The 22,672-nt window shown below is 39.2% G+C and overlaps 3 protein-coding genes and 1 long non-coding RNA gene across 5 annotated transcripts in view; 2 read left to right on the top strand and 2 right to left on the bottom strand.

Annotated features, from left to right (window-relative positions):
- The window catches only part of ipo11 (importin 11), a 136,005-nt gene extending 133,737 nt beyond the window's left edge, over positions 1 to 2,268 (top strand). The window contains exon 30 of the mRNA XM_023958341.1: positions 753 to 2,268. Coding sequence (XP_023814109.1) covers positions 753 to 917 — 165 coding nt within the window. The 3' untranslated portion in view covers positions 918 to 2,268. The remainder of the gene's footprint in view (positions 1 to 752) is intronic.
- A 1,514-nt stretch (positions 2,269 to 3,782) lies between these two features.
- On the bottom strand, positions 3,783 to 7,250 carry LOC111947887 (zinc finger CCHC domain-containing protein 10-like). 2 transcript variants are annotated; one of them, XM_023958340.1, is made up of 5 exons: positions 7,052 to 7,250; positions 5,846 to 6,001; positions 4,862 to 4,937; positions 4,655 to 4,831; positions 3,783 to 4,333 (listed from the first exon to the last, which is right to left on the bottom strand). In XM_023958340.1, exons 1-5 carry the CDS (start codon positions 7,221 to 7,223, stop codon positions 4,234 to 4,236), a joined length of 681 nt encoding a protein of 226 aa, XP_023814108.1. In that variant the 5' UTR covers positions 7,224 to 7,250; the 3' UTR covers positions 3,783 to 4,233. The 2 variants fall into 2 exon arrangements, with proteins under 2 accessions (XP_023814108.1, XP_023814107.1); XM_023958339.1 differs by having other exon boundaries at positions 4,655 to 4,937.
- Positions 7,251 to 7,518: 268 nt separating this feature from the next.
- On the top strand, positions 7,519 to 9,586 carry LOC111947891. Its single transcript, XM_023958377.1, has 5 exons — positions 7,519 to 7,733; positions 8,554 to 8,667; positions 8,972 to 9,179; positions 9,289 to 9,450; positions 9,566 to 9,586. Exons 1-5 carry the CDS (start codon positions 7,552 to 7,554, stop codon positions 9,584 to 9,586), a joined length of 687 nt encoding a protein of 228 aa, XP_023814145.1. The 5' UTR covers positions 7,519 to 7,551.
- An 8,993-nt stretch (positions 9,587 to 18,579) lies between these two features.
- LOC110015568 lies at positions 18,580 to 22,663 on the bottom strand. Its single transcript, XR_002290780.1, has 2 exons — positions 22,386 to 22,663; positions 18,580 to 20,058 (listed from the first exon to the last, which is right to left on the bottom strand). It is a non-coding gene; the product is annotated as an uncharacterized LOC110015568 (long non-coding RNA).
- Positions 22,664 to 22,672: the final 9 nt, after the last annotated feature.

Raw genomic sequence — 22,672 nt, 5'->3', positions numbered from 1 at the left:
TCTAGGGCATAGTTTCTGCAGCGCAGCAGGAGTTTATAAGAAATTCACCTCTGAGCTGTGGACAGGACCATTGGTGCTGTCACCCATATGTGAGAGCTCTCCGTTTACACGCTTGCCCACTAGCTTATAGCCCCTCAAACCCACCAGCGTAAGATTACCAGTGCAACAAAAATGGCGAGCAATATTGGAGCTATGCAGACGGGGAAAACAAAGACGTACATGGATCTTTTGGTCTACAAGTGGATTCATCAGACTGGGGCAGGGCAGGAAGCATGTGGCCCACCCAGTGTATTTTCTATATTACAAACCCACTCTTTATTTAAACAGCTTTTTTTCATCTGCTCCTGATTCACAATGATTTAAATAAAGAAATTCTCAGGCCATTTTAAGCCTAATTTTCTTTATACATGTCATCCATCGTTAGATAAATGCCACAAGAACATGCTAGAAACACCAAAAACACAATTTTCATCAGAATGGGTCTTTAAGCTTCTTTAAAATACTTTTGGATTTAAAACCTTCTGAATGGAACAGTAAAAATGTTAGTAGACTGAAAGCCTATAAGTAAAGCTCTGTTTTGCATTTAAAATCTTGACATTTGTCCATAGCTGAGTTTATTAAAAAAAAACTAATGAGCACAATTTCCAACAAAATAAGCAAAACAATGCATTTTTCAGCGTGTTTTCCAGACTTTGAAAACATTTCCTCCTAACTTGACTTCTGTTTCTCGTGTTTCCTCTGTCCTGCTGCAGTTGGCTCTGGAGGACCCGGTGCACAGCGTTTCTCTTCAGCACTTTGTCTATGAAAAACTGAAGGCGCAGCAAGGCCTGATGGGGGATCAGGGCTTCGGGGTCCTGATGGAGACTGTGGACACCGTGCTGGTCAGGCAGCTCCAGGAGTTCCTCCAAAACCTCTGAGCTACAGTCTGGTGTTAACCTAACAACAGCGTTGTGTTACACTTTACCGCCATTGTTACTGTGCTAAGATTGGTTCAAAGTTCCCAAGTCCTACCCATTACTTATATCACACTTAGCCTTGTCCTTAGCTATTGATCCTTTTCTTATAATCCTTTAAGTCTTGAAGTTGCATAAAAATGTTCATGGCACTTGTATGAAACGATAACCATGCTAGAGCTTCCACCTAATTCTCCTAGTTTCTAGACTTTTATGGTTTTGCTATAAAATGGGTAGAAGGGGAAAGGACTGTTGGGACAATTTTCTACCAGAATAGGAAAACATTCAGATTGTAGCAGAGACATAAACAAACCAAACAAGAAGGACCTAAACAGTGTTTACAGAATCTATTCTTAAAAAAAAAATACAAGAAATGTAATTTTGTATGTATGTAAATGACGGATGATGATCTGCATGACAAGTTTGTTTTTTTTAAAGTTTTCCTTTCCAATGATTTTTGTCCTAACTGTTGAAGGAACTACTGAGAAAAGAGTTTTCTTTTTAAGAGGGAGGTTTTTGTTTTTGGTCTGTAGGTGCAAAGGTTTTAGATGGACGGAGTTGTGCGAGTGCTGAACCACACTTCTATGTATATACAAACTGCTGCTAACTGATGGTGTGTGAGAGCACTTTAATAACCAAAACAACCGCTTCACATTTCTTTGTCATCTTCTCACTTTCAAATACTTTAGTATGAAGGCAGAAGGCTTAAAGAAACAGAATCTCTAAACAAAACACAGCATTTATGCAAATGGGGATTTGATCTACAAATGTTTAGCCTTTCAAGAGATAAACCTTTTTTTTTCTCAGAATATTGGATTAATTAAGTTGATCAAACTTGATGTGACCAAATGTCACCTATTTCTTCCTTTTAGCTCGCTTCTTTTGGTCCTATAAAAAAAATGGCATGTGAATATTTATCATGCCAAATATGGAAGGTGAGTGTTTTGATTGGAGTTTTTTGTGGTTTGGGGGGAAAAAAAAGGTAGTTTTGCTTTCCATCTAGTGGACTGATGAGCCTCCCCGGGTAGAAGAGCTGTTTTTGACACTGTGAAGAAGTTGACAGTCAGAATCGGAGCCTTATAAATTCAGCCTTACTTTTGAAATGCAAGACCTTTTTACTGACACGTCTTAGCAAGTTTAGCAGTTTACTTCTTTTCTTGGATTCTGATAATGATTTCATTTTTGAGGATTTGAACGCCACACAGTGGTGGGATGTTTCTGGATTTTTGTTTTGATGAAAATGAAAAAAAGAAAAAAACTGTTACTTTTTCCTTTTAAGGCCTTCAATAAAGATGCAGTAGTCAGCCAGAATAAACCTGTACCTTTACTTCTGATTGAATGGTTCACCTTAAAGCTCATTCACCGTTGACTTTGACATCATTTCAGGCAGAGCATTTTCTGCTGTCTGGTTCTGTTGAAGGTTTTTATTTCAAAGAAAGCAGACACCGTGGCCCTATCGCAGCTGTCGAGCTTAATAACTCATGGCGCAGGAGACGTGATGGACGTTAAATTACCCTGAGTGCTGAGGAAGAGGAGGAGCTGAGGAGGAGCTTCGCATCACGCTGAAAGGGAAGTGATGTGCATCACAAACATGCACCTTTGGGAGTTCAGCAGAGATGATTAACAAGCTTCCATCATAAAGAACTGAGACTTCACAGACTTTTCTAAAGGAAGGAAATGTAGGTAACAGCAACTCTCATGCAAAGAAATGAGGTAAAAATGGTAAATGGCGTATACTTATATAGCGCTTTCTACCTTCTTACGAAGGCCCAAAGCGCTTTAAAGTCACAGTCCCATTCACCCATGCACACACACATTCCCACACTGGCGGCGGCTCCGCTGCCGAACACTGGCGCCAACCTCCCAGCAGAGGCAAGGTGGGGTTCAGTGTCTTGACCAAGGACCCTTCGATACATGGGCGTGCAAGGCGGGAATTGAACCTGCAATCTTATGATCATGGGTCGACCGCCTTACCGCTGCACCACGGCCGCCCCAAAAAGACAAAAATGTAAAAAGACAAAAATGACATTGGACAGACGAGAAAAAAATGACTTACGGTAAGTCATGTTAGTGTTTTATGTAGGAGTAAACTAACATGTTTAACAGCAATATTTTACATTTTAAAAATATATGTATGGTAAATTTAGTTCCTAAAATTGTAGGTAACACTTTATAATAACTATCTGTTATAGCTAGTTAACAAATCATTAATAAACTCTTAGTTATTGAGCAATAGCTAGTTAACAAATCATTAATAAACTCTTAGTTATTGAGCAATAGATGACTTGCTAAATAACTGTTAACAGTTAGTTAAGGATTTATAAATGTATCTTATAGATAGACAGCAGATAACTAACAAGCTTTTAGTTAGTGAGCTATAAATGACTTGTTACCCGTATATTCATGAGTTCTAACTGTACCTTATTAATTAGCCAGATGATGAAGAAACTGTTAATAAATTACTTACTAATGACTTATTAAGAATCAGTTAATACTTTAAACATGTTACTAGGACGTTATTATAAAGTTGCAGCTATTCCTCGTTTCTTCACTATTTGTAAATGAGGATCAATTCCAACTTTATAATAACGTCCAAATAACATTTACAAGCTAATAACTAACGCTTAACTGGTATATTAACTCACACTTTACAGGTCAGTTGTTAATAGTTTAACCATCTGCTAGTGAAGCTTTGTTGAAAAGCAAATGGGTGGGACAATTTCAAGGTACAAAAATATGTAATATTCAAAATATCAGATGCTTTATCTCATCCTTCTTTCACTAATAGCTTTTTCTGTTTACCGTACTTGACCAAAGAAACACCACAAGTTAAGTGTTGAACACTGTTTATTCCTTTTCCACACATACTGAGTCGTCACATGGCAGATCAGCAGAATAAAACGGAATTTTAGAACTTTTTGAGCAGAACAGAAAAAAACAAATGAATCTATAACAAGCCATTGGCACTTTTGCTGTAGAACAATTAGAACTCAATATATTTGGTCAACCGGACCTGAGCAACACTGAACTACTCTGTGACACCATCCCGCAGTGTTTCAATACCTAAGCTTTCCTGGACAGAGGAATCAGTTTTCCCTTCTTCTTTTGATGTTCAACATCCCTCAAAAGGTTTGGATCACTATTTATCACTTCCAGACATTTTTTTGAAAAGTCCTGAAGTCGTTGCTGTGGCGTGTGGGCACCCAGTAACTCCTTATATGTCTTTGGGGCCACCACAGCCAATTCACAGATCGGAGCATTGCTGACAATGGTGTTTCGGTCAACACCGACCTTCTGATATGCCAAACTCAGCTTTCTCCCTTTCTTGTAAGCCTTTAAGACTTTCTTGTATCTCTTGATGACCTCTTGAGGATGACGTGCTGAAACAGATAGAAATTTAAGTACAACAAACATACAATAAGTGAATAAACACAGGGACACAAACACAGATACTATGTGGTTGCAAAAAGGGATGAAGACTACACAAACAAGGCAATTGGAGAGTTCATAATACTATACCCACCAGGACATACATTTAAAACATTTTTTTCACACAAAAACAGAAAGAAAGCTAGACAGACATAGAAAAAGATAGATACAGACAAACAGAGACACAGAGAGACAGATGTGATGTCTCCATGCTCGACACCCTGACACACATGAGGGGAGTGGCCTTTTTGCTGTCCTGTCTTTACGCTAACCTCTTCGCCTGCTGTGTTCCCTTTTTGTCTTCTTTTTCTTTCTTTTGTCCTTTTTTTTTTTGACTCCGGTGGCGGTGCATCTTTTTGTTCTTGCGTTTTTTCTTCAATTTCTGATCTGAAAAAGCAGTTGATGAGGTGCTGGATGAAGAGGAGCTGAATGAAGTGGAGCTGGATGAACTGGAGCTGAATGAACTGGAGCTGGATGAACTGAAGGACGAAGAAAAAGAAGATGCACCAGGAGATGTGTTGGCCGAGGAGGATGAGTCAGTTGTCCCACTGTTATCTGTGTGAACAACATGATAGAAAACACAATTCAATTGTTAATTTGAAATTATTACCTATGATAATACAAGTCCACTCGCATACATTCTTTTAACATTTGCATTTCCCAAGACTTACTATTTAATTAATCAGCATCACTGTGGGTCATCAGTTGAACAGATGTGTTTGCTGTTAATCGATGCTACAAATAGGCTATTATCTTTTAGGAACTAACTGTGCAATAACACACTTGTGTTCCAATAGACCTGGCCAATAAATTAATTTGATCAATTAATTCAAATTTGTAGTTCAAGATTTTCCCATTTTTTTGGGAGAATCTGGCCTCTATTTACTCTGCTTTCTTGGAGTAAATCTGTCCTTGTTTTCTCTGCATGTTTTAGTTAGAGTTTCCAGTTGCATGACATTAAAAATGTCTTCATGCCATTTACAAATTACTTTTAGATCATTTCATTTTCTTAAAGTTGTCATTCTCGTCAGCTGGTCCAGACTACAGTTGATCTTGTGGGCGATGCATGGGGGTCTTTTTAAGTGACATGTTTTGCTGCTGTGCTAAAGGAAACAAAGACAACTTATTTGTGATAGGAAATGAAACACATTATTGATGGTGGCTGGTGAGTCAAAAAATAAAATTTGGTCACTGTGGTGGTGACTTTAAACTTGGAGCATCAAATCACACGCAGCAAAATCCGTTTGATGGTCGTTAGCAGAAGAGGGAGTATGAGGACAACCTAGACAAAGTTTTTTTTTTTTTGGCCATAGCGCCGAGCTCCATGTTTTGATGAGGGCCTTCTCACTGTTAAATATTGGCCTTTCTTTCCCTTAATATATATATTTTACAAAGCACCAAAGTATTATTGCCAGGTGTGCAGTCCTGTTTCAAACAACAAACAAAACTGTGGGCCCACTTACTTTGACCAACTTGTTGGCAGAGGGAGTCTCTCTCCTTAGTCAGGTCACTGATTTTTTTGGTGACTGTGTGCTGCTTCTTCTTCTTGGCCTCACGTTGTTTAAGCTCTTTCTTCTTAAAATGCAGAAATGCTGTTGGAGCTACAGTTTCCTCAGTATCTGAAATGATACCATAAAGAACAAATTCTAATTAGAAAAGCCAGGTTAGGGTAAATGTATAAAATATGACCTTTAAAAATAATGTTTTGATGTTCTGAAGGGTCAATATTATACAAATATCATACAAGAACGGCAGAAGAGCTTAGATAAAATCCACCAATAAGCGAATTAACAAGAAATGGCTAATGAAGAGCAAACCTTCATTAGCCAAATGTTGCTCTTAATTTTACTCCTCCATCGTCAAATTTGGTCATATTTGGCACCTAGTGAGTTTTAAATTTTGGACCCCGCCTGCATACTTTTATCCTTGGAGTGTTTTTCTTGTTTCTAAACTGGACGCTGATGTTTCTTTAGATCCTTTGTCCATTTTTCACAACCTGGTATAGACTTTTCTGTCTGTCAAATACCCAGAGTCATGATGAGTGAGATGATGGAAACAAATCCACTTTGATGCAGACTCGTCTTTTTCTCTGCTTCCACTTTTCATAAAATCCAGTAAACCCAATAAATTACATTAATTTATGGATAAAAACTATTTTTTTATTTAGAAAGCAGCTGCTGGTTTGTTGCGGGATCTGGAGTCATAAGCGGTGTCTGAGCTCCTCCCCGCCTCTGTACCTGTTCAGATGTTCACGTCCTCTGCAGCCAAGTTGTTTTGCCCCGCGCGTTAACCCCCCCCCCCCCCCCCCCCACACACACACACACACATACGCGCGCGCCGCGCACATGCGTACGGGCTGCTCCAGTGTATTCTTCACAGAGTGCAAATACTGTAATTACAACAAGTACACACGACAGTAAGGGTGCCCTTGCGCACATTTCATTAACTTGGACGTGGAAATGAGCGGTTTTAGTCTAGAAAAACTGCGGGGGGGGGGGGGGGGTACATTTTTGGGGTGCTCGTGGCACGAGTCGTGCAGGAAGATTGTGCCCTAGCCAGTGGCTTCACTAATATGGTTGAATTGTGTAAAACAAATCAATGACTCCGATGTTTAATCAATCTCAATCAAGCTTCTTTTCATTGAAAGAAAAGATAACACGTTTGCTTACCGACACCGTCATCGTCCATGTGCACATCCGGCTGGTCCACAGTTGAAGTTTCCCTCTCCTTCGAAATTCCCGCTGTTGACTTTTTCCTCTTTTTTCCGACAGTACCTGGATTTATCGCGGTAGTTTGCGCATTCCCGCTGGGGTTGGACATTTTACCAGACCGTGTGTTCATCTCTATGCCTTGAAATCAATTTAAAGAACTTGCTACGTGACTCGTGAGTGAAGGATGGGTGCATCTGTCTAGGTTGTCGCCGGCTGCAACTAATCAAAATGGGCCTACAACGGTGATTGACAAGTTGATAACCAGCCGATATGATGGGGGAGGCCGCATGGCACCGCCCTCAGCCCATGAATACGAATATGATTGGCTTGGTTTATCCTCATCACACCGATTTATTATAGTTTGCAATTCAAACGTAATCTGGCGGGAGTTAGTCACTGAAGCTCAAGGAATAGTGTGGTGAGTGCGCGGAAAAACGGAGGATAAGAAAACTAAAATCATGCCTGGTTTAGCCACTGAGCTAAGACAGCTTATCGAAGGAGAAACTAAATCTACAAGGAGACACAAAGTCTTAATCAAATGGCTGCAGAAGAAAAGACTTCTAAGAAGACGGATGAGATGCAAAGAATGCAAACACAAGATGAAATTCGGGGAATCAGTCTGTGTGGATAACTATGCATGGTAAGTTTCTTTTTATTGAATAAAATGACAACACACATTGATAATTTGTTAAAGAATTTCTTGTGAAAATTAAATCTATTTATTGTGCTAATAAAAGGGCATCTTAACTCATGTTAAGATTAAGGGTAAACATGCTGACTATTGTCCTTCTTGCCAAATTTTTGAAAATCATAATACATTTTTTTAACTCCTCAATTTATAACCATCTGCCTTCTGCCCCTGAGGTAGTAAAGTTGAATTTCGGGATTCATCAGCTGAGTCATCAGTTGGGCAGCTACTGTCCCGATGACTCAGAGCGACTTAGACCAATAACAGTTTACTGATTTCAACATGGCGGCGCTTGTCTCAGGAACAGTGGTGCACCTCGTTTCGTCCATTGTTTTTACAGTTTATGAGTTAACGTTAGTGTCAATCACAGATCCAAACCATATCTCCCCAGCTCAGCCTACCTTCACCAGCCCCACTCCTTTTTTTTGTTTGTTTTGCATTTTTCAAATCATGGGCTGAGAGTGGAGTCAGCATCCAACTGCCCTGTTGGGTTACCCTTTAATTTCTAGATACACACTACTATAAACTACACAATGTACATGATTACAATACGCTAAAAGGCTGTGCATATCTGCTATAAAAAATAACAACACCATTGAAATATATTAATGTATATGTTATTGGGGTTCCTTGCACTAAATATTTCTAGTTGGGCTTTATGGCCAAATACACATTACTTTGGGGGGTCCTTGACTTGAACACAGATTTAGAATCACTGCTTTGGCCACTACCTTGGCCTATGTCATAAGTATTTTTATTTGTATATTTTCAGGATTTGCAAACACCACAGCCACAAAGGAAGGAAACTGAAGAGGTCTGTTAGACACAAATCTATATTCAGCAAATCAAAGGTCTCCCTCTTCAACTGGATGCGGTTTCTCTACAGGTACACTATTGCATTGGTATATTATTTTAGAATGTCTGTCTTTGACATAAAGTGTTTATTTCTATAGAAATACAATATAACTATGTTGCCATAAACAATACTTGGAGACTGTACTTACTAAAATGTTGCTTTTCATCTTATGTAGCATCTCTAGTCATGAAGATAAGTGATTGGAGTTATTTCACTTCTGTGATTTATTTTGCTAAAAGTTGTAATTTACACCTTAAATTTTTGGATTTTTTTGTCTATCAAACCAAAAAGGAGACAAGAACTGTGGTGTAATAATAATTTGCTCTTTCATTAGATTTGCACAAGGCCTGCGCCTACGTCAAGTGGACATGATAAGTGACGACATTTCTGGGAGCTCAGCAACACTGTCCAAGATGGCTCGAAAGCTGCGAGATGTTTGCACCACTGCAATGGACAGATATCAGCAAGCAAGAGGCCAGTACATCGGGGGGCAGGAGCAGTTTGTCACAGTTGATGAGAGCCACTTTAGACATAAAAGAAAGGCAAGCAGCAATCACTATTATGTAATAATGCAAATATACAAATTATTGAATGACAGATATTTTTTTGGTTTGATGAAGAATAATTCCTAATATTTCATGTTTTCAACAGTATGGACGGGGACGAATGGCTGGTGGGTGGAAGAGGAAGAAGTGGGTGTTTGGGATGCTAGGTGTTGACCGGAGGGGGAGAAGACATGCTAAACCTATTCTTCGCTTGGTCGAGAGAAGAAGAAGGAGAGATCTGGTGCCGCTTATAGCTCACCATGTTAAAGTAGGCTCTACAATAATAAGTGACGAATGGCGGGCTTATCACAATGCTTTACCTGAGCTAGGTTACACTCATTTCACTGTCAATCACAGTGTGTCATATGTCGATGCCCAAACAGGTGCACATACTCAACACATAGAGAGGGCCTGGAGAACAGTTAAGGAAAATGTGTGGAGACTCAGGGGAAACCGTACAGAAGAGTTACTGTTAGACCATCTCAGAGTTATTGAATGGCATGAGTGGCTTGGCCGTCAACATCGCAAAGGGCCGCTAGGACGGGTAATCCATGACATTTCTGTGATGTATGGACATTAAAAGATCTGTTTGACCAGCGTTCTGCTCAAAAAGTTCTAAAATTCCGTTTTATTCTGCTGATCTGCCATGTGACGACTCAGTATGTGTGGAAAAGGAATAAACAGTGTTCAACACTTAACTTGTGGTGTTTCTTTGGTCAAGTACGGTAAACAGAAAAAGCTATTAGTGAAAGAAGGATGAGATAAAGCATCTGATATTTTGAATATTACATATTTTTGTACCTTGAAATTGTCCCACCCATTTGCTTTTCAACAAAGCTTCACTAGCAGATGGTTAAACTATTAACAACTGACCTGTAAAGTGTGAGTTAATATACCAGTTAAGCGTTAGTTATTAGCTTGTAAATGTTATTTGGACGTTATTATAAAGTTGGAATTGATCCTTATTTACAAATAGTGAAGAAACGAGGAATAGCTGCAACTTTATAATAACGTCCTAGTAACATGTTTAAAGTATTAACTGATTCTTAATAAGTCATTAGTAAGTAATTTATTAACAGTTTCTTCATCATCTGGCTAATTAATAAGGTACAGTTAGAACTCATGAATATACGGGTAACAAGTCATTTATAGCTCACTAACTAAAAGCTTGTTAGTTATCTGCTGTCTATCTATAAGATACATTTATAAATCCTTAACTAACTGTTAACAGTTATTTAGCAAGTCATCTATTGCTCAATAACTAAGAGTTTATTAATGATTTGTTAAGATTTTATTAATGATTTGTTAACCAGCTATAACGGATAGTTATTATAAAGTGTTACCAAATTGTAAATCTGACTGTAGGGGAGTTTGTACCTCACTAGCTCGTGATCCAAAGCGGTCATTGACTCGAGAGAAACTCAGGTATTTTGTTAAACAGAGACTACCAGAAACTTCTGATGGTCGGAAAGACGTGTTGCTGGTATTTTTGCTGCGGTGGCTGTCAGCACTAAGCATTCAGCAACATGTTTGTGCTCAGAGATGAAACGTTTCCTGTTTTAGGGGTCTGAGAATCGGCACGAAAATACTGAAGCGATTCATTTCGGATTCATTTTATTTCAGTTAAGATTCAATTTAAAATCAAATTTGCTGACTTTATTTGGTTATATAAGACTCTAGAACTTGTTATAAACTGAAAAAATGGAATTCATTCGTTAACAAGTAATTGAAAGGAAATTTTTGCCACAATAAAAGAAAAGCAGCTTAATAGGAAAATCCATCAATTGGTTAAATTGTTCTTTTTTCTAAATTTAGATTGGGATTTTGTCCTGAAGAGATGTAATCCATTTAATGATTCCTATTTTTTTTCTGTTCCAAAGGGAGAGCATTTTTTTTGTTTTGAGATTTTTGGTTTTTAATCGGAGATGATGTCCGATGTGACGTATTTTTCCTGGAGTCCAACGTTCCTGTGTCAGTACGACGATTGCTGCTCATTTTCTGGATTCGTTGTTGAGCTGGTGGATCTGAATTCCCATGTTCCGCCGTTCTTCCAAAATCCTTATGTCTCCAACAATGCCTCATTCTGCCTCCATGTTGTCTTTGAAGGTCTTTCAGATGGAAATAGATGTTTTTCTCTGGTAAAAATGTAGAAGGGATCACACTTCTACTTGTTCTTTTGTAGTCTTTCTCCATCTCCTTGGAGAATTTAGTAAGAGATTTCCTCATTTTCAGAAGTCCAGTTACAGTCTCTCTCAGATCATTTTTGCTTTTCCAGCTCCGTTGTAAGATGTTGTTTCTGACTGATCAGTGAGGCGTCCTGCTTGCGTGTTTCCATGTCAGATACCTTCATGAAGGAATTCTCCCAAACCTCAGAACCTCTGAAATAGCTGCAGAGGATCATTTTAAACAGTTTTTCAAAATAAAATCCAAATGATCATATTTGCGTAAAGGCTGTAGATAGAGTTGTAATACTGTTGACATACATGTACTGTTGACATGCTACTTGAGTTGTTTGCGACAAAAGTGACTGGCAAGTGCTGACCTTACCATATATGAGCTTTAGGGATCCTGAATGCACCATTCAAAACTGATTTTTTAACAAGTTTCTTGAATTTGACAACCTTTTGGTTTCAAATTAAAACAATGCTGCTCAAGTAGGAGCCCAGCTTCCTTGTGAAGGAGCAAATAGCAAAATCCCTTTTTCATTTTAGGCTTATTTACAGTCAGTTGATAAGAAATGAATGAATCTAAACCAGTAAGTCTGTAAGATAAATGTTCATTTGGATTTTTTATTCAAACATTCAAAGGTCTAAATTAATCAAAATTCATATATGATTTACCAGATAATCCTGATTTAACCACTCAATACTAAGAAGTGCCTTAAAAGACAACCTAAAGAGTCTAGTTATGCTTTTAAAATGTTTGAAATCTGTTTAACGTTCTACAGTTAGACATCCAGATCTTTGTGTTACTAAAAAAGTAATGATAAGCTCTTTCTTTTTTGACACAAGTTGTGATTATAAAAGCACAGTAGAGTAACAGAATATGGCGCAATATAAAAGAGGCTAAATATAAACAAATGTATAGCAATTCAGGTCTTCTAATGAAAAAAAAAAAAACACATGCTCCTTTTTCAACACAATGAAAAATTTGTAAGAAAGGAAATAAGTAACAATAATTTGTTTTCAGCTCCACTTGTTTTTGTGCGACTGTATTCCTTTTTGACCGGACACAACCGTGGTTCATTTGATCTTCAGATCATGCCTCTCAGTCGCTCCAGGCTAAGTCAAATCTCCTGTGGAGTTTAAAGAGCGGCATCATTTCTCATAGGATTACTTACAAAATGCTTTGTCTTTAAGATTGGAGGGAAGCGTGGCCATTTTTTATGAACTGTTGTGTCTGTTCTATGACCACTCCAACCCCGTTGGAGTCTACAAATTGCATCGCCATTATCATCAGACACTCTACACTCATAACAAAACATGTTCTGATCTAAAAGACAGACATCAGACCATGTTGAACTAAACAGGTTTTGTCTCATGACCATGAAAATTGAAACTTTTACTGTGATAATTTTGTGAGTTCATTGTATTTTTCATTGTTATGGAACTCAGTCAAATTGGAAATGGAGAGACAAATACTAACCAAAAAATAAATAAATAGTGCAAGAGGTAAATGGGTGGGGTCAAAGTTGATCAAAGTTGAAGTCAACAATGCCAAACCAGGTAAGGCTCAATAGCACAGGTTTCAAACCCCAATTCTTAAGGCCCAGTGTCCTATATGTTTTCTAACAGACCTGCCATTGAAGCTCCTTATTGGCTAAACCAGGGGTCAACCTGCGGCTCTTTCATCTCTGTGCTGCGGCTCTCTATGGTTTTGTACAATAACTATAATGTTCTAATATTATTGTGGTTCCTTTAACACCGTTTGGACGTGCGAGCGGGCGGAAGGAGGAAAGCAGTGTGAACGAGCGGAGGGGGCGTGAACGCGGACCAGAGTCTGTTATAGGATGGAAAGTTCTTTTAAAAAGACAGCACATGTTGAAACAACCTGAATGAGAAGTGGAGAAAAGTCTCGTCATGCAGAACCTCTCGGGGTCGTCTGTCGACCAGCTGTTGTATTTTTGTAAGCAGGTCTAAACCTGGAGCATGTCGGAACCGGGTGAGCTGCTCGTCCCTGGAGCGGCTAACCTGTGCTGATGACTACTGTTGGCAAGCAGTAAACAGGAATAGTTCATAAAAATAATTTGAAAAAACAAAATAAAAAACTAACAGGCCAAGTATTCGGTTTAAAAAATATCTAAATGTAGATATTTTCTAAGTAAAGTTCTATGTGACAATCGACCTGCGTCGCCGCCACGACTCCGGCCGGCGTGTGATCCCAACAATGTTCCGACTAAGGTAGGTCAACGATGGAGAAGTTAGGGAAAATTGAAGTTCCTGAAGAAAACGGTAAGTTTAATGGCACCTGGGCAGATTTGTTGGCTTTTTAATGACTTTACCAGTATGACTAATATGTAATAAGGAATTAACAAACAACAAAACCTCAAATGTGGCGAGATATTCCTGAATAAACACGCAGCTTTTGCCCCAAAACACCCTGATCCAGATGAGAAAAAAAGTTGTTTGTTGACAAAAATCCATTGTATTAGCGGAATAATTTCTAGTTAATTACGACATATTTGCTAGTTTTGTGGCCCCTCGCGAAATAGTTCTCATCAGAACCCATGATATGATAGAGGATACCAAAAAAAATCAACATCTCTTCACCAACTTTAACCCTTGTGCTATCTTAGATGACCCCACCCTTACATTGACGTGTTCTCCCTACCATGGCAAAGGTGGATAAAGGTGGAAAGATTTCATGTAATCCATGGACACCAGTGAAGATCACAAATCATTGAAGAAAAAAGGTTCAGCGCACTGTCTAGTGGGTCTAGATGATCCAACTCCCAACGTTAAAATGCCTAAGATAGCACAAGGGTTAAAGGCGAGTGAAATGATGCCGTTCACTGGAAACACTGGGTTTTCCAAACTGTTCTGCGGCTCCTTGTGTTTTAATTTCTGTGGGAAAATTTTCCAAATGTCTCTGAGTGGTAAAGGTTGCCAACCTCTGTGCTAAACACAGTGATCCTGAGATTCTGCAGCAGAAAAGGCAGGATTTCTCAAAAACCAGCAAGGTGCCGGCCTTACAAGACCTAAAGTCTGATATCTACGCTCTATAGCAATGTGCTTTCTAGATAATCAAACATTTTCACCAACAAAACAAGTTCATTTGCTGCTTTTTTCTCAAAATCTTTCAAACAGCGCAACCAAACCACCACAATGAACCAAATAAACAGATGAAATTGACTACAATGTTGCAAGTTTATTTTCATGAATATGTTCCTTAAAATACAATGAGAATTATTTTTTTTAAGTAATCAAAACCTGAACTTTTATTTTTAAAAATCTTCACGATCTGTGCTTCATCCATTGGATATAAACAGCTCATCTTGAAGATAATAACCAACACACTTTTGATGAACTGAAATAATTAAGAAACAAAGAAGTTATCTTTTTAACCACTATTGAGACTGCCGTGATGATGTGCTCCAAGACAGATTCTGTAACATTTTATTGTTAAAAATAAGTATATTAATAGTTTCTCAATTGCAACAACATTAAAAAAATCCAAAGCATTATTCTGATAAAACTCTTAGTTTTATACATCAGACATGCACTTAAGGTTTCAGGAATGTTGATTCTACACTCATGACGTTTACCTGGATTCTTTTTTGGTTTGATTACTTTTCTTTCCTGATATCCAAAGTGGGGTAAAGAAGAAAAGTAACTTTTTTTCTAAACACCGAAAATGATGCAGGAAAAAAGTAGAAGTATAAATATTTAAATAACATTGGTAAAACAAAAAAACAAGAGCTTTAGCTCCAGTGTTTGCTTCCTTTCCACTACCGCTACTCTTTAAGTGTGTACACAATCAAGGTAATTCCTGTGTAATCTTAAGTAGAAAAAAGCAGCCTTGTGCTGATGAACAACACTTTTTAGGCTTTGTACACACGCGTTCAGGATAGCACTAAAAATGCTTTCATGAACAAGCGTTTGTCCTATAGTGTTCACACGGGACAAGCAGGAGGGCTTTCTTCTTCTATTTCTACTGTTTACTAGTGCATGTGCGCCACCTACAGTGTGAAGGTACGTGATGTGAAATGTCGAGGCGGTGCAAATCTCATGAATCCAGGCTTTTTGTTTCACAGCTCTATTTCGGTATATGAAAGACTTGGTGTCATGTGTTACCCCCCAGGTGCAAACTGCAATTATTAATCTCTCCTCCACGATCAATTTTCAAACGGTTGGCATTTCCGTGAATTAAGAAGGACGCCATATACACGTCACTATCAAATCTGAGTACCTAATTGGTCAAAGTTCAACCTGGTTAAACTTGCAGTGTGCGTTCAATAGCAGCACATTTTGTACGTAGATCCCAAAAACAGTCATAGAAAATCGCATAGCTGTGTGTTGAATGTAAGTTGCTGAGAGCCGTGTGAACGTAGCTTGAACAGTAAAGCTCTTTGCAATTAATGTAAATCAGCTGATTCTGCTGCAAAGAAAAGTGGTTTTGCGCCCTTTCGTTGCATTCATAATGTGCTGCTAATGGAAGAAAAGCTAATATGAAAAGCTGCTTTTTCTCTGCGTCAGAATCAGCTGATTCTCGTGGACTGCGTAAACTATATGCGGTCTTTCAAAGAGTGTGTGTTATTTAGGTGTTGTGTTAAAGGGGTTAAGTTTAGAAGTAAGCAGTAGTTGAGTTTTAGCTAAAGAGAAAACTCAAATGGAGCTTGTAAAAATCCTGAGTTTTTCTTAGACCCAGCAAACCTTGTGCAGATATAGTATGTAGCACATGTTGTCTTTGCTCTGACAGCATTTGATGATGGTTCCACCACTATAGAGCCACAAATAAATCTGGATTAGATTTAATTCTGATGTAATCTGGACCATCTGTTGAATTTTCACTGCTCATGCTGGATCAGTGCAGCGGCTGAGATAGACAAGTGTGGCCTTCACAGACACAGTGGATGTGTATTGACTGAGATTGTACGGATTTTCTTGTACTATAAGGTGCAGAGTGACGTGACTGGGAGGGGGCAGAAAGCTTTTCTGTCCTGAATTGCGATCTTGTTGGGCAGATGGTTGAAGTGATTTGTGGGTTGATGCAGCATCAGGATTGCAACCAATATATCACCCTTAGAAAATTGAAGCTGACGCTCCTCTGCAGGTGTGGATGTTTCAGAGAGATGAGACTAGATTTGAGGTGAAACTGGGGGGGGGGGGTATTTGGAGGTAATTCCAAATGCAGAAGGAGGCAGCCGTCTGTCATTTCCCTGCTCCTCTCCTCAAAGTACAAATATCAGAAAGCTGTGGGTTTTCCATGAGGAGAGCTGGGTGAGCTCAGGCCAGCGCTACAGCTTTGGTCTCAGTGGAGCAGCTCTTCTCAAAGCCAGACTGATAAATGAAGGAGGTCTGAGAGGAAATCTTCCTGAAATTGCCCTTCTAATTACTTTAGGCAGAAATTTTCATAGGGAACTTTTTTTTTAAGGAGAGCACCTGAATGCAGTTTGAATCGTGCCTGAATACTTTCTAAGCTCATTTATGTGTGTGTGAGAAATGGCCTGAAGACAGTTGGTGTGAATTGAGGAAAAGGTAGCTGGAACAGGACTTTGGACGCCTAGCTCCCAGTGAGAGCTGAATGACAAAAATATGCATCATCAGCTGGAGAAGAGGGATGGCCTGGAACAGCGATCTGCCCTCCAGCTAAGAAGAGTGCTTGTCATGTGGCTGAATCAGGAAATTGACCGACGACTGCAGATTCCTTCTGTGTGAGGAGTTGGCAGAGGTGTCAGCAGAGAATTCAGTGGTGGTCTTGACTTCCCCATTTTTAGTTTTGGCAGAATTAATTGCTAAATGTGTATTGTGATAGAAAATTTCATGTGTTTTTTTTTTCACTTCAGGCATCTGCAACCTTTTCCTGTATTTTTAGCAAGTCATTTTTTAAACTTTTGGTTTTCCGTTTCCACAGTTCCGATTAAATATTCAGTTCTTTTTTTCGGTGATTGCCCCTCTCTTGATGGCAGGGATTGTTTTTCCCGTGATGATATTTTTGAGAAACTGATCATTTTCATCAGAAATGCTGACAGGCTGTGGGAAGGGGGAGACAGCTGCATCTTCTCTGCCATCAGAGTGGCATCATAATTGCAAAACAGTGGAAGTTGAATCAACTCAAGTGGACCACACCCCCAGTTTTGGTACATCGGTAGAAGAATGCTTAACAAGTGAGTCGGTCAGGATCAATTTGTTTTACCTACTTTACAAAATAATGCAAGCTAAGAAATAATCTTCTAAAAAGCACCAAACTACATCACCCAGAGGATAATTTTTTTTCTGAAGCTATTTCTTAAAGTTACCCGATTGTGTCATTTTGATTCTCTGTGGCCTGTGAAAGCAGGAAAGTGTCGCTGACAGCGTGTGGGGGACTGTTTGTCTCTGTGTATTGATTCTGATTGGAGGTGGCAGTTCCTGTCTGCTTCTGGGAGCCTGCAATTAAAACCTGAAGCTGCAGGTGTGTGTGCAATTTAACATTACGCCAAGCTTTAAGAAAAAGCAAAACGCTTTTCCTGCACGTTTTCACACATCTGAAATCCTTAAACTAATTCACAAAACACTCTGGACCAAAGGCAGATGCATGCAAGGGTAGTTAAATGATGCTTGCCAGGGACATTTTCTTTTAAATATTTATCAGATTTGACCCCCTCTGAGGTAGATTGTTAATGGCAGCCGTTCTGGAAAACCTGCTGATCAACATCTGGATCCCCAATCAGGCCGTGTGTCACTCTCAACAATCAGTAGCGATTGATTGCTGTGAGTTTCCCTACCTCTCTGGAAATGGAAATTGATGCTCAAGACGCAAAGCAGCAACACGCCTTCCCTAACCACTTCTTTAGCTTGCAGTTTAATTCCAGTTCAGTTCCAGAAGTCTTAATCGAGTGTTGGAACTAAAATGGATTTCTGAACCCATCAGTAATTAAAAACGTCACATTTTCAGAGGAATCAGACACAGTGGACGCATTGTCAGGAATCTCTGGCTGTGGCTCACTTAAATTTACACAATGCTTGTGTGATCTTTGTTATTAAAAAGGAATAAAAATCCTCACCAGTAAAAGACTGGCTTTTTTTGTTTTTATTTTTTTTTGGGATTCCCTAAAAAAAGGGTTTTTTGAGGGGGGAAAATGATTTTTTTTTTGGAATAGCATTTTCTATTATTTTTACTCACCCTAAAGGCTGTCATCTCTATTTGTCCCCCCCAAAAAATTTCTTTCGCTGTTTTCTTTAATGTAATGTACTTGTCAAGATTTTTTTTTTTTTTTGCATTTTCCTGCTTTTTTTTTTCTTCCATTCACCTACACAAAACTGGCTAAAACTGCTGTTTGTTATTGTGCAACAGTTAAAAAAAAGTTCTGCAAAATAACAAAAAATAATCTTTCTAGGCCACCTTAAACCCAAAGCGATAAGTGGTGGCACAAATTCCACTAGAAATCCCTGCTTTTTATAACTTTTTTCAGCTATTTTTCTGGTATGTGGTTTCTAGCTTGAATGTCTGAATAGTTTTATAAATGTGTTGCATGTGTTTATATTCACTTCTGTCCATCTTGGTTAGGACTCACAGTGAAGGTTTCTAACAGAATGAAGGTAAAAGAAAATGATTCAAGTTTTTACTGCTGCCGAGAAGAATATATTTTACACAGCAGTACATTGTAGAGCAATATGTACTCAAACACATGCATCAGACATTTTCTGCAACAAAACTGAATACAAATCATAAATATACTTCTACATCTACAAGAAAAAAAAAATAAAACTATCTGGAAACCTAGTCACCACTGCAGTGTTATCTTTTGTTCCTTTGTATTTAATAATGTATTCATGAAAACATCAAACTTTGGTGTCTGCTCTGACAATATTCCTCCTTTTTTCCAGTGTTGTAGATGTCAAAAGCGTGTGTGAAATTAGCGCTGCCGTCGTTGTCGAGAGATTTGTGGCGACGTCTTTTCCCAAAGCTGTCGTGGCACCACACATGCAGTAGGTGATGTGCAAACTGCAATGATCACAAAGAGAGCCAAGAATCTCGGTGACTCACGGCTGCTTATTTCCATTTCGCTGCTGGTGCTCATAAACTATGGATCTGTAACTGAGCAGAAAGCAGTAATAAGTCACCCTCTTCCCCTGGAGTTCACTATTCTAAGGCTTGCTTTATTTTTCAACTGAGATGCCTGTGGTGATTTCCAAGAGATGTGGTTTGAAGACGGTAACCCCCTTCTGTTTTCATTTTGTAAGGTAATGAGTATAAAATGTCATACCTTCTTGTTGATTGCGGTTAACTAATTTTAAGGCCAGAGGCCACAACCATAAACCTGTCAGCACAAATAAACTTTGTTTATTCACAAAAGGTTTTTGACTCTAATTGAGATTAAATAGTCTATTATAACAAGTTGGCATCCAGCAAAGTATTGTTTACTGCTTATTCAGTACTTAGTTCCTTTGCTGGTAACAAATTGTCAAACAGATCCGACACAAAATGATCCTGGGACTGTTTGCTTTCAGCCACTGGTTGACTTTTGAAAGTGAGAAATGACACTCCTTCATTGTCAGTGTCAGTTTGTTCCAGGATTTGCCACCCTTCACTAAAAGTACATTATGTCCGACGGTCATTCTTCCAAGAGTTTTCTCATTGTCCCCTCTGGAGAAAGTCCGTGTCCTGATGCTCCGGTGAGTCCGACGTTTGAAAATGTCAGACATGGCAGGTAGGAACCAAGTTTAGGCAATACCTGGGAAAAAAAAAAAAAGCTCAGGAGATTTCATTTTTTGTTTGACATTTAAACAAATATTTACTGTGATGCGTTATAATTTGGTGCATTTAAACATTAACAGATATGTCAAATAATATTTTGGGGATTTTGTTTGATTTCTGATGTTTTCTTGGTTCTCGTCACACCTGAATCTGGTTGTTAATTGGCTGCAGCTGTCTTCATTTAAGTTAACGATTTTTGCTTTAAGTGGGTTTTCAGGGGCCTGTTTCAGAAAGGAGGTTCAACCAACTCTGAGGTTAAACTTGAACTCTGAGTTGGTCAATCGAGAGATTAACAACTCTGAGTTTTCTGTTTCAGAGAAGCTGATCCGAGTTAGGTCAATCAACTCTGAGTGGACTGATTCAGAGGTAAGCGTCCGCACCGCGACTATAAGAAGCCATTATCAATGGAGCGCAGATATTACGAGTCACCATGGCAACCGTGAAAATAAAGAGGTCTGCATATTTTTCGCCAGCTGAACTTGACGTGCTGCTGTAGAGTTACAGTGAATATGAGCACATATTCCAGAAGAAAAGCAACACCGCTGCATCTGCAAAACAGAGACAGTTAGCGTGGAAAACATAGCTGCTCAAGTTAATGCCTAAGTTTGCATTTAAATCATTGTTATAAAATATTGGCTGTAATAACTTTTTAAGTAGCGTAAGGTGTGAAATAAAAAATGGCGATATTTAGGTGTACTTTTGAAGTGTTATTCCTGGTGTAATTGCATGAAATGCTGCATAGTGTACAGAACCAATCTGAGGGAAAATGCATTGACGTCGGTAATGTTTAGAGGACTTATTTGTTAACCTTCCCCTCTTGGTCAGTTTAATATTAATACATGCAATTGTGTTTTAAAAGTGAACTTTTGTCTACTGTTGAACCTTTCGCTGCGCGAAGACTTCTCCTTTCTTTTCTCTCGTCTTTCCGACCGTGGTCAGAAGCGCAGGGGAGATTTCCTTCAGGGCCGAAGGGAATTCTCCTTCGGGGTTCACTTCCCGTTGGAAACCCTCAACCTCCAGAGCGGATTAAGAATGACTCCAAAACAGTTATTCTGGGAATGACACCTTCTCTTTATTTAACTAAGTGCTCCGTTCCCCGAACACACAATATATCCCACGTACCCCCCCCCCCCCATCTGCACCTGCACTCGCCCCTCCCCTTCTCTCTCGTGGATCGCACCCCGCTCAGCACACACACGCTGCAACACTACCCTTGTATTGATCAAGTGGTATAGGTTTATATGGGATTAAGAAAGTAAGCAGTACTAGCAAATTGTGTTTCCAAAAAGTAATTGTTACATTAATCTAATTCAATGTCCCTGATTTCATTTTCATGTAGATGCAATCCTGCAGGAATTAAAAGAACATGGCAGCAGCTAAAAATGAAGTATAAAAACATAAATCAAACAGGTCAAATTTGAGCATGTCATGGATGTAGGCTTTGTTGACAATATTTGACATATGAAACATCTACTTAGCAATACAGATCTAATGTTGTTTTCATTGTATATATGCAATTGACTGCAACGAAAAACGGTAACGCTTAAACAAAAACGTATGGGGAAATGACAAAAAAATCGAGTCTAGGTCTCAAAATCCTCGCACGACGTAAATGTAATTCTCTGTGAATTAATGCAGCCTCCTCGTCTATTGGGTCCTCCAAAAAAGGACAAGCCATTCTTGTCACTTAGACCGTCTCTGTCTGTGTGACGGAAATTTGGGCAATGAAGGTTAAAGCGAAAAATACCACTTCGTCTTTAAAAAGGGGAGGAGACCGGCAGAAACTTTGAGTTTAGAGGATAAAACCTGCTCCCGACCAGGTTAGGTTCACAGCTTAAGTAACCATGGACACTGACTCCGAGTATAAGTTACCTCTCTTTCAGAAACGGGTTTGACTTACTCTGCTTTCTCTGGTTTAACAAACCTCCCATTCTGAAATGGAAAACCCAGGGTTTCCCTGATTTCAGGGTTAACGCACTCAGAGTTTTCACTTAACCTCCTTTCTGAAACAGGCCCCAGTTCTTCCAGGTTAAGCTAGTTGGTTTTTTTTTTTACCCTTTTTGTTTTCCCTTTTCTCAATGTTTGTTCATGTTTACATTTATTTGTTAAGAGTTTTACGTTCCTGCCATCAAGTCTGGTCAGCTTGATTATGGGTCATCCATCACCAGTTCCTAACAGACTAACCTGACCCACCTGGACCCTGCAGGAAAAGTTTTTGCTCCAGTGGCAGTTCTCTCACCACTGTTGTCATGGCAAACATGTCCAGCCAGGGATCTTTTCCAAAGGGGTTTGCCAGGGCCCCACCTTTATATCATCCCTGCTCCTGAGGAGTAAGGTTGCAGGGGCCGCTTCTCTTCACATGTCTTGTCCCTGAAGGGGGTTGCCAGGTCACTCCTCTTCATGTTCCCTGTCCCTGAAGATGATCGCCGGGGCTGCTCCTGTTCATGTTGCTTTTCTCTGAAGAGAGTTGCTGGGGTTACTCCTCTTCATGTTCCCTGTCTTTGAGGGTGAGTGCTTGGGCTATTCCTCTTCATGTTCGTTGTCCCTGAAGAAGGTTGCCAGGGATACCCTTCTAAATGTTCCCTGTCCCA

This window comes from Oryzias latipes, chromosome 9 (genome assembly GCF_002234675.1).
Source record: "Oryzias latipes chromosome 9, ASM223467v1".
Lineage (NCBI taxonomy): Eukaryota > Metazoa > Chordata > Actinopteri > Beloniformes > Adrianichthyidae > Oryzias > Oryzias latipes.
Note: the sequence above shows the minus strand (reverse complement) of the source record. Positions and strands in the feature narration are given on the sequence as shown.